At 37.5% G+C, this 11,894-nt stretch overlaps 1 protein-coding gene across 1 annotated transcript; it reads right to left on the bottom strand.

Moving 5' to 3' along the window:
• Positions 1-5,754: 5,754 nt before the first annotated feature.
• MRPL50 (mitochondrial ribosomal protein L50) lies at positions 5,755-11,682 on the bottom strand. The gene is made up of 2 exons (XM_061201092.1): positions 11,568-11,682; positions 5,755-6,439 (listed from the first exon to the last, which is right to left on the bottom strand). The coding sequence occupies exons 1-2, from the start codon at positions 11,654-11,656 to the stop codon at positions 6,052-6,054; spliced, it is 477 nt and encodes a 158-aa protein (XP_061057075.1). The 5' UTR covers positions 11,657-11,682; the 3' UTR covers positions 5,755-6,051.
• Between the last annotated feature and the right edge of the window lie 212 nt (positions 11,683-11,894).

Here is an 11,894-nt window from a genome sequence, read left to right as displayed (position 1 = left end):
ATGCCAATAAAATGGACAACCTGGAAGAAATGGACAAATTCTTAGAAATGCACAACCTTCTGAGACTGAACCAGGAAGAAATAGAAAATATGAACAGACCAATCACAAGCACTGAAATTGAAACTGTGATTAAAAATCTTCCAACAAACAAAAGCCCAGGACCAGATGGCTTCACAGGCGAATTCTATCAAACATTCAGAGAAGAGCGAACACCTATCCTTCTCTAACTCTTCCAAAATATAGCAGAGGGAGGAACACTTCCAAACTCATTCTATGAGGCCACCAGCATCCTGATGCCAAAACCAGACAAAGATGTCACAAAGAAAGAAACCTACAGGCCAATATCACTGATGAACATAGATGCAAAAATCCTCAACAAAATACTAGCAAACAGAATCCAACAGCATATTAAAAGGATCATACACCATGAACAAGTGGGGATTATCCCAGGAATGCAAGGATTCTTCAATATACGCAGATCAATCAATGTGATACACCATATTAACAAATCGAAGGAGAAAAACCATATGATCATCTCAATAGATGCAGAGAAAGCTTTTGACAAAATTCAACACCCATTTATGATTAAAACCCTCCAGAAAGTAGGCATAGAGGGAACTTTCCTCAACATAATAAAGGCCATATATGACAAACCCACAGCCAACATCGTCCTCAATGGTGAAAAACTGAAACCATTTCCACTAAGACCAGGAACAAGACAAGGTTGCCCACTCTCACCACTATTATTCAACATAGTTTTGGAAGTTTTAGCCACAGCAATCAGAGAAGAAAAAGAAATAAAAGGAATCCAAATTGGAAAAGAAGTAAAGCTGTCACTGTTTGCAGATGACATGATACTATTCATAGAGAATCCTAAAGATGCTACCAGAAAACTACTAGAGCTAATCAATGAATTTGGTAAAGTAGCAGGATACAAAATTAATGCACAGAAATCTCTTGCATTCCTATACACTAATGATGAAAAATCTGAAAGTGAAATTAAGAAAACACTCCCATTTACCATTGCATCAAAAAGAAAAAAATATCTAGGAATAAACCTACCTAAGGAGACAAAGGACCTGTATGCAGAAAATTATAAGACACTGATGAAAGAAATTAAAGATGATAAAAATAGATTGAGAGATATACCATGTTCTTGGATTGGAAGAATCAACATTGTGAAAATGACTCTACTACCCAAAGCAATCTACAGATTCAATGCAATCCCTATCAAATTACCAATGGCATTTTTTACGGAGCTAGAACAAATCATCTTAAAATTTGTATGGAGACACAAAAGAGTCCCAAATAGCCAAAGCAATCTTGAGAAAGAAAAATGGAGCTGGAGGAATCAGGCTCCTTGACGTCAGACTATACTACAAAGCTACAGCAATCAAGACAGTATGGTACTGGCACAAAAACAGAAATATAGGTCAATGGAACAGGGTAGAAAGCCCAGAGATAAACCCACGCACATATGGTCACCTTATCTTTGATAAAGGAGGCAAGAATATACAATGGAGAAAAGACAGCCTCTTCAATAAGTGGTGCTGAGAAAACTGGACAGCTACATGGAAAAGTATGAAATTAGAACACTCCCTAACACCACACACAAAAATAAACTCAAAATGGATTAAAGACCTAAATGTAAAGCCAGACACTATAAAGCTCTTAGAGGAAAACATAGGCAGAACACTCTGACATAAATCACAGCAAGGTCCTTTTTGACCCACCTCCTAGAGAAATGGAAATAAAAACAAAAATAAACAAATGGGACCTAATGAAACTTAAAAGCTTTTGCACAGCAAAGGAAACCATAAACAAGACGAATAGACAACCCTCAGAATGAGAGAAAATATTTGCAAATGAAGCAACTGACAAAGGATTAATCTCCAAAATATACAAGCAGCTCATGAAGCTCAATATTAAAAAAACAAAGAACCCAATCCAAAAATGGGCAGAAGACCTAAATAGACATTTCTCCAAAGAAAATATACAGATTGCGAACAAACACGTGAAAGAATGCTCAACATCACTAATCATTAGAGAAATGCAAATCAAAACTACAATGAGATATCATCTCACACAAGTCAGAATGGCCATCATCAAAAAATCTACAAACAATAAATGCTGGAGAGGGTGTGGAGAAAAGGGAACCCTCCTGTACTGTTGGTGGGAATGTAAATTGATACAGCCATTATGGAGAACAGTATGGAGGTTCCTTAAAAAACTAAAAATAGAACTACCATACGACCCAGCAATCTCACTACTCGGCATATACCCTGAGAAAACCATAATTCAGAAAGAGTCATGTACCAAAATGTTCATTGCAGCTCTATTTACAATAGCCAGGTCATGGAAGCAACCTATGTGTCCATCAACAGATGAATAGATAAAGATGATGTGGCACATATATACAATGGAATATTACTCAGTCATAAAAAGAAACGAAATTGAGTTATTTGTAGTGAGATGGATGGACCTCAAGTCTGTCATACAGAGTGAAGTAAGTCAGAAAGAGAAAAACAAATACCGTATGCTAACACATATATATGGAATCTAAAAAAAAAAAAAAAAAGGTCATGAAGAACCTACAGGCAAGACGGGAATAAAGATACAGACCTACTAGAGAATGGACTTGAGGATATGCGGAGGGGAAAGGGTAAGCTGTGACAAAGTGAGAGAGTGGCATGGACATATATACACTACGAAACATAAAATAGATAGCTAGTGGGAAGCAGCTGCATAGCACAGGGAGATCAGCTCGGTGCTTTGTGACTACCTAGAGGGGTGGGATAGGGAGGGTGGGAGGGAGGGAGACGCAAGAGGGAAGAGATATGGGAACATATGTATAACTGATTCACTTTGTTATAAAGGAGAAACTAACACACCATTGTAAAGCAATTATACTCCAATAAAGATGTTAAAAAAAAAAAGTATATGTACAAGGGGGTTCACTGGAGTATTGTTTATATGTGCAAAACATAGAACCAATCTGTATTTTCAGGATGAATTAAATAGCATATATCTTTCAATGAAGAACTAAGCAGTAATTCAAAATGACTCTGGAGAAGTATACTTATTAACAAAACAAATACATATTTTAAGAGAGAAGTAATAAATCAATATGTATTGTATTATATAAAACCACTTTTGTAAAAATACATATTTTAGGTGTCAATAATTATTATCACCATGTGAAAGTTTTTTTAAATTTTGGTTATCTGTGTTTTCTAATGTTTCTACAATTAACTTGTACATTGTATGTGTGTAATTAAAAACAAGCGTAACAAGAAAAATAATTAATTAATTAATTTTTTTAAAAAAGACACTTACAGTGGAATGACTTCTGAGTAGGAAGGCGTTTTATGGCACACCAACACTCAAAAAACTAGAAAAGCCAAATAAAAAAATAACATAAAAGCAAAAAACTGGCAACAATTTAAAATCCAGTAATAGAATATTGGTTGAATAATTCTGTAACATACATTTATGGAATAATATGCTATTAATCAAATCTATTATTCTTAAGACTATTTAAAGATGAGTAGAAATACTCATGGTGTGAAGGGGTCACAGGACAGGATGTAATAGCAAATTTTAAAATACAGGAAAAAAGGTTTTTTTCACTTGTTAATATACAAGAATGTTAGGTGATTATCTGGTTGATGGAAAAGATATTTTTTGTCTTTCCCAATTTTCTAAAAAAAAGTGCTTTTATAAATGACACGTTAAAATTAAAAAGAACAGAAGAGAGGGAGAAGTTTCTTTTATGCTGCTTGAAATATATACTGTTGTTAAAAAGGAGGCAAACTGAAAATCAAGTCATTTGTGCTAGGCCACAGGGCAGCAAACCAAGACAATATCTAACCTCATTATAGACTCGACCTTCCCCAGGAATGTGACCTTTAATCAGCCAATCTGGAATTTCCTGGTCAGCACTAGGAGGAAATCCACTGATAGACCCTATCCATTCCCCTTAAAGAGGGTGACCTTGCCTAGAACAATGCATTTTTGCTAGTAATTTCCTTTTTTCTGTTCCCTCTCTGCCTTTAAAAACCTTTCCTTTTCTGAAGCTCAACAGAGCAGCTCTCTATTGCTGGAGGGGATGCTGCCTGATTCATGAATCATTTAATAAAGCCAATTAGAATCTTCAAATTAATCAGTTGAATCGTTGTTATTTAGCACTGTTTGTGTAAGACGATTCATTCTACTAACCCTGAATCTCTATTTTATTAGCAGTTTTTATGTTAAGCATACACACTGAGTTCAACGGCCCAACAGAGTAAAATTGCTAACACTTTTATATAGTAATCATTTAATTTTTTAAAAAGTAAACCTTTTATATCATATGTTTTTAGTTATCTCAGGAAACCAGTTAGCAAACCTAATTTAATCTTTCCAGGAAAACTATAGGTCATTATTCTGATATATTATATTGGGCTGTAAACCAGTGATGCCCTCTAGAGTTATTGATGAATGTGGTTTACCTTCCCTGTCAGCTAAACGTTCCAGGACTGCTGTTTCAGGGGGCAGTACTTGTCTCCCACCTCAATACTAGCTTCTAGGGTCATGGTACTCAAAACATCATCAGAATAACCTAGGGGCTTTATAGACAAGTTCAGGACCCATTTCTGACCTACAGAATCAGAATCTGCATTTAAAAAAGATCCCAAGTGATTCATAGCCACATTAAATTTTGAGAAACTGCTCCAGGTTACGAAGGAGTAATTTCTTTGGCCCTTACATTTACTTGAATGCTGGCTTTGCAGCTCTCCAGATGAAACCAAGTGCTTTTCCACACTGCCCTCACCATCTCTTACTTCCACCTTGCCCTTTGCACATTTTTCTGTGTCTCCAGATTAGAAGTAAAAGTTGCATGGGAAATGAGATAATCAAATCCTGTACATAAAATTCAAATGTTTCCACGTTGAACCCATTTCACATAGAAGGAGAAGGGATAAACAGCTCTAATGTTTAAGTTCCAGGGCTCCAAACACTTTGACATTCCAGGTACTTCTGAAGTTCTTCCATGTAGAGGTTATTGAAAATCTGATTGTCCACTGATGACATTTATAGGGCATGACCATACTGTAACTTATTTTTTTAATAAACATACCAGAATTTATATATCCAACTAATTTTTTCCCTCTTCAAAGGAGTCGCCCTAGAAAAGAAAATAAATACAATTTCCTTTGTTTAAAACCTATCACTTTTCTTTCAGAATTATTTGTAGTCAAGATAAAATACAAGCAATTCCTTCTTCTTGTGTCATTACTCTCTAGCTATATCTAAAGTCTGAAAAAAAAATTCCTGATTTAATCACTTTATCATTTTTTTAATCATTCAGAATCATCTGGTTAGCTATTTGAGTAATTTCCACAAATTAAGTACATGAAAGTCTGCAGACTTATCACCCTAGTGGATATTCATAAGTACTCAAGGCCACTTTTTAAGTTACAGAAAAGCAAAAGGGTTTGAGATAAACATCATCTCCTTTGAAGAGAATATTCATTTAGGTATAGAATCTGTTCTATCTTTTACCAAAATAACACATATTCTAACTTTTTCATTTATAATACTTAAATTAAGAAAATGACAAGGCAGAAAAGCAAATTTCACATTAAAAAAATTACAAACACACTTTAAGAAATCTACTTTAATTCCAAGAGATTAATCTAGATTGAACAGTATTATTTTCTATTTCTACTTATACAGTAAAGCGAATAGTGAAACTTTCATAATACACGACACAGATTTTTATGTTTCTTTTATAAATGTTACCTTGTTATGTAATATATATTTTCATAAATTATTAATGACCTGGTTCCATTAAAAAAAAAAGTTTCAGCAAATGTGAAAAGAAAATCATATTTGTCAATTCATGATGATTAAAAAAAAAGGGAGATGATACATCTTTCCACAGAAAAGAGTGGATTTACAGACCAGTTCTGACAGCATTTCACATGGTAAAGTATCAAAATGTCTGATAAGCAGCCCCCTTCTCAGGTGGAAAAAAAACTATTTCAACGTGTTCCTCCTTTAAACTGCTCAGTAACCCCAAGTGATTTTTAAATTGGGAGGCAGATTACTGGCAATAAGTTCATCAAATTTAGATCTATCCTGAACAGGCACATTATAGAAATCAAGAACATCTCTGACCCTGCACATCTGGTGAAGCCTGGAGTTAGGCACTGCATGGCCCAAGTCATCAGCTAAAAGCGCCAAGAAGCTGAACTTAAGATGAACATCTTCCAGGGAGATGTCCTGCCAATTGTTAGGAACAGATGAACCAAAAACTTCCTTGACATGAGATTCCAAACGACTCTGGAGATCTTCAGGTGGTATGTAAGTTCGGCTTCGTAAGGGTGGACACACCAGAATAGGTTCTTTCTTCACCTCTTCTACTGTCTCAGCCACCACTGGCTGTTTCTCTTTTCTGGAATGATCAAAAACAAATATGTGAATCTTTAGTTCACTGCATTAAAAGAGTTGACCAACAGAAGACCTAATTTTGCCCATCAATCTAAATCAATATACTGCACACTTACTACTCTTCTGGACACTGTTGAGAGAAGAGTTAGATAGGCCCCTGCCCTTGGAAGTTTATAGTTGAACTAAACTGGCACAAAGAGAAAACAAAAACTAATTTCAGATTTTACATGCTGTAAGAATTCCCAAGAATGGGTGAAGAAGGTAAATCCTCTGGGATTTCTGGTCCTCCCAGATCCAAACCCAATCTACCTCTCTAACCTCATCTCCCACTAATCTCCTATATACATTCTATGCCTTACCTAAACTAAACTACATTCTGTTTCCCACTTTCCTGATATCACATGTTAGCTCAAGTTATATCCTATCTGAAATAACTATCTTTCATCTCCACTTATAGAAATCTTATTTATCCTTTAAGTCCTGGGACAAAACTCTTCTCTGTCAAGCTTTACTTGATTTCCCCAATCAAGTGTAACTGTAAGCTTCTCTGATCTCTCATAGTACTTATTTTTAGTTGAAGTATAATTGATTTACAATGTCATGTTAGTTTCAAGTGTACAGCACAGTGATTCAGTTATATATATATACATTCTCTTTCAGATTCTCCTCCTTATAGGTTATTACAAAATAGAGTTCCCTGTGCTATACATTACATCCTTGTTAGTTACCTATTTTATATATAGCAGTGTGTATATGTTAATCCCAACCTCCTAATTTATCCCTCTCCCTCACTTTCCCCTTTGGTAACCATAAGTTTGTTTTCTATGTCTGTAGGTCTATTTCTGCTTTGTAAGTAAGTTCATCTGTATCCTTTTTTTTTTTTTAAGATTCCACATATATCAGAACACTATATATTGCTCTCAGAGCATACTGCATCCTACCTGAGTTTTAATTTTATTTACATTCTACTTCTCTTACTAGATCAGGGTTTCTCAGCCCAAACATTATTGACATTTTGGACAATTCTTTGTTGTGGGAAGCTATCCTGTTCACTGTAGGTTGCTCAGCAGCATCCCTGGCCTCTACCCACTAAATGCCAGTAGCACTCCTGTCCTCCAGTCATAATAACCAAAAGACATGGTCAAATGTCCCCTGGTGGGCAAAACTGTCCCCGGTTAAGAACCACTGTGCCAGATTATAAACTCCTGAATACGGAGGTCTGTTTTATTGATTTTGGGGTCCTTTAAAACTGCTTGTGTAACTATTATTGAGTACATGGGCCAATGTGAAGGAATCTGTTTTGACACATTATTTCAGTGCTTATTTGTTCATAAACTAACTCCTGTGTTCTATGGAGTTGGCATCTGATTGGGATTGGTCATCCCTACAGAAATTGGAGGGCACCAGAAATGAACAATGTCTAGCCAAGAAAATCGTTTGTAACACTATTCATCTGTGCCTACTCAAAGACTCTTCCAGCTATTTATCCCTCTTTCTGCATCAATTCTTTATCAATTTCTCCCTATCTACTAGAGTATCCCCATGACACACAAATATGCTGTAGGATCTCCCATCTTTAAAGGAAATTCTCCCCAGATTCCATGTTCCACTCTAGCTTCCTTTATAACAAAACTTCTCAAAAGAGTTGACTATGCTTATAGTCTCTACTTCCTCACCTCCCATTTTCTCCTCAAACTACTCCAGTCACATCTCATCATAATGAAATGTAATCTATTCCTTTCATCTCAGTAATCCCTTATACCGGCGTACCTCATCTTATTGCACTTCGCAGATATTGTGTTTTTTTAAAAGCTGAAGGTTTGTGGCAACCCTGCATCAATCAAGTCTACAGGCGCCATTTTTCCAACAGCATTTGCTCACTTCGTGTCTGTCACATTTTGGGAATTCACAAAATACTTCAAACTTTTTTGATATTATTATATTTGTTATGGTGATGACCAATGATCTTTGATTTACTATTGTAACCGTTTTGGGGTGTCACAAACCATGCTGATACAGACAACAAACTTGATTGATAAATGTTGTGTGTGTTCTGACTGCTCCACCAACTGGTTGTTACCTGGTCTCTCTCCCTCTCCTTGACCTCCCTATTCTGAGTCACAACAATACTGAAATTAGGCCAATTAATAACGTTTCATCAGCCTATAAGTGTCCAAGTGAAAGGAATAGTTGCACATCTTTTACTTTAAATCAAAAGCTAGAATGATTAAGCTGAGTGAGGAAGGCATGCTGAAAGCCAAGACAGGCTGAAAGCTAGGCCTCTCGGCCAAACAGTTAGCCAAATTGTGAATGCAATGAAAAAGTTCTTGAAAGAAATTAAAAGTGTTACTCTAGTGAACACACAAATGTTAACAAAGCAAAACAGCCTTACTGCTGATGTGGAGAAAGTTTTAGTGGTCTGGATAGAAGATCAAACCAGCCACAATATTCCCTTAAGTCAAAGCCTAATCCAGAGCAAGGCCCCAATTCTATTCAATTCTATGAAGGCTGAGAAAGGTGAGGAAGCTGCAGAAGAAAAGTCTGACGCTAGCAGAGGCTGGTTCATGAGGCTTAAGGAAAGAAGCTGTCCCCATAACATAAAAGTGCAGGGTGAAGCAGCAAGTAGAAGTTGCAGCAAGTTATCCAGAAAATCTAGCTAAGATAATGAAGGTGGCTACACTAAACAACTGATTTTCCATGTAGACAAAACAGCCTTCTTTTGGAAAATGTCATCTAGGACTTTCATAGCTAGAGAGGAGGAAGTCAATGCCTGGCTTCAAAGCTTCAAAGGACAGGCTGACTCCTGTTAGAGACTCATGTAGCTGGTGACTTGAAGTTAAAACCAACGTTCATTTACCATTCTGAAAATGCTAGTGCCCTTAAGAATTATGCTAAATCTACCCTGCTTGTGCTCTATAAATGGAACAACAAAGCCTGGAAGACAGCACATCTGTTTACAACATGGTTTACTGTATATTTGAAGCCCACCGTTGAGACCTACCGCTCAGAAAAAAAGATTCCTTTCAAAATATTACTGCTCATTGACAATGCACCTGGTCACCCAAGAGCTCCCTGATGGAGACGTACGAGATTAATGCTGTTTTCATATGTGCTAACACAACATCCATTCTGCAGTCCACGGAGCAAGGAGTAATTTTTACTTTCAAGTCTTATTATTTAAGAAACACATTTTGTAAGGCTACAGCTGCCATAGATAACGATTCCACTGATGGATCTGGTCAAAGTCAGTTGAAAACCTTCTGGAAATAATTCATCATTCTAGATGCCATTAAGAATATTCGTGATTCATGGGAAGAGGTAAAATATCAACATAAACAGGAGTTTGGAAGTTTCTAACCCCCACGGATGACTTTCAGGGGTTCAAGACATCAGTGAAGAAGTAATTGCAAATGTAGTAGAAATAGCAAGAGAACTAGAATTAGAAGTGGGCCCTAAAGATGTAACTGAATTGCTGCAATCTCATGATAAAACCCCATCATTGAAGAGTTGCTTCTTATGGATAAGCAAAGAAAATAGTTTCTTGGGATGGAATCTACTCCTGCTAAAGATACTGCGACAATTGTTGAAAAGACAATGAAGGATTTAGAATGTTACAAAAACTCAGTTGATAAAGAAGGCGTAGAGTTTGAGAGAATTGATTCCAATATTGAAAGACGTTCTACTGTGGGTAATATGCTATCAAACAGAATTGCATGCTACAGAAAAATCATCATTCAAGGAAGAGTCAATCAATGCCGCCAACTTTGTTGTCTTATACTAAGAAATTGCAAGACACTCCACCCTTCAGCAACCACCACCCTGAACTATCATCAGCCATCAACATCAAGGCAAGGCCCTCCACCAGCAAGAAGATTATGACTCTCTGAAGGCTCAGATGATGGTTAGCATTTTTTAGCAATAAACTATTTTTTTAACTTTAACATAACTTTATGTGCACTGGGAAACCAAAAAATTTGTATAACATGCTTTGAGATCCTCGCTTTATTACAGTGGTCTGAAAACAAACCGCAGTACCTCCAAGATACACACCTGTGCTCTAGTTTTCTTCATAATTTACCACTTTCTGAAATTATATTTGTGCATTTTTTTCTCCGCCATTACATATGCTCTATGAAGACAAAGATTTAGTCTGTCTTATTAACAACTGTATCCCTCGCACCTAGATGCCCAGCATATAGCAGACACTCTAGAAATACTTGTTGAATGAGCAAATGAAACAAACTTGAAGAAGATTTGAGAGATAATAATAAATATTAACCAAAATAGAGGGGAAGCTAATAAATGCATAAGCTGATGATAAAAACCCTTTTGGATTGAAGGAGCTTTTGTTTGAAATCTAAGAGGGCATATATTGTTCCCTAAGGTTCCTACAAATTTTGATGTCCTAACACTGAGCCAAATAGACTTACCTTTACAAAACTTCACATGGTATTGTGGGAAAAGCAGTAGATGGGGAGTTAAGAGACCTGGGTTCCAGATCCAGCTCTGTCATAAACTTGCTTTCTGACTTTTAGCAAAATACTCCCTCTCTGTGCGGCCTCAGTTTCCTCTTGCCCAGAGTACTTACGCTCTGAGAAGGGACTTTGTTTCCGCTGCTGTATCCTACTTAGAGAAATACTGGGCCAGGACAGCTGTCTAAAAACCATTTGCTGAGTGAATCAATGAACGAACAAAACGAGGAGGTTGCACTTCATCTCTGAATCTTGCTTGTGAAGAAATATACCCTGCAAACGAAGTTAGTTCATCGAGTACTTTCACATTCACGTTCCTGAGCTGCTCGTCCCAAATGAGTCACTTGTTTCCTGACACCACACTACACTCTGTGTCTGGAACACACGGTCAGTACGGTTTACTCAATAAATTAACAAGTGAAGTGGAAGGGTAAGGGGGTGGTATTTCGGTTCTAAGATGAGTAAACTGAGGCCAAAAGAAGTGACGGGACCCCACCGCTCGCGGAAACCGGCGCTGAAGCTTCTGAGCTCAGAACCCTAACTCACTTTCCTGCCCCTTCCCTGGTGGCGCAGGACCCAGGGTCCCGTCTTAGTTCATCCTTCTCAGTTTCTCTCCTTACTTTCCGTTAGCATGACTCACCGTCTAACCTTCCACTTTACCTGAATCGAGACCAAAATTCTCTGCGTGGCGCCCCTGCGACTATCCACGTGAAGCTTCTAGCAACGCCGGACACCCAGAGCGCCGCCATGTTCCATGAGAGCTTCAGGACAGAGCTCCGCCCCCAGCCGGCAGCGACGCTGCAAGATCAGCCAATCAAATATAAGCTTAGTGGCAGGTGTTCCCTTTTTTCCTCGGTAAAGACTCACCAGCGGATCCCTCACCCTTTGCACTCCGGGAAGTGTAGTTCGGTAGCCATTGCCAGGGGAGGCTGGACCCAGGAGCTCTCTCGTAGCATGACGGGAGTTGTAGTTGAGGGGCGTCCCGGG

This window comes from Eubalaena glacialis, chromosome 9, assembly GCF_028564815.1.
Source record: "Eubalaena glacialis isolate mEubGla1 chromosome 9, mEubGla1.1.hap2.+ XY, whole genome shotgun sequence".
Lineage (NCBI taxonomy): Eukaryota > Metazoa > Chordata > Mammalia > Artiodactyla > Balaenidae > Eubalaena > Eubalaena glacialis.
This window is presented reverse-complemented; position numbering and strand designations above follow the sequence as displayed.

What these genes read in the sequence shown, in the direction of transcription:
- MRPL50 (XM_061201092.1), bottom strand. Translation starts at nt 11,656, where the DNA reads ATGGCGGCGCTCTGGGTGTCCGGCGTTGCTAGAAGCTTCACGTGGATA. An exon ending in GAATTTTGGTCTCGATTCAG is followed by an intron (nt 6,440 to 11,567) that starts GTAAAGTGGAAG and finishes TGATCATTCCAG; the next exon opens with AAAAGAGAAACAGCCAGTGG.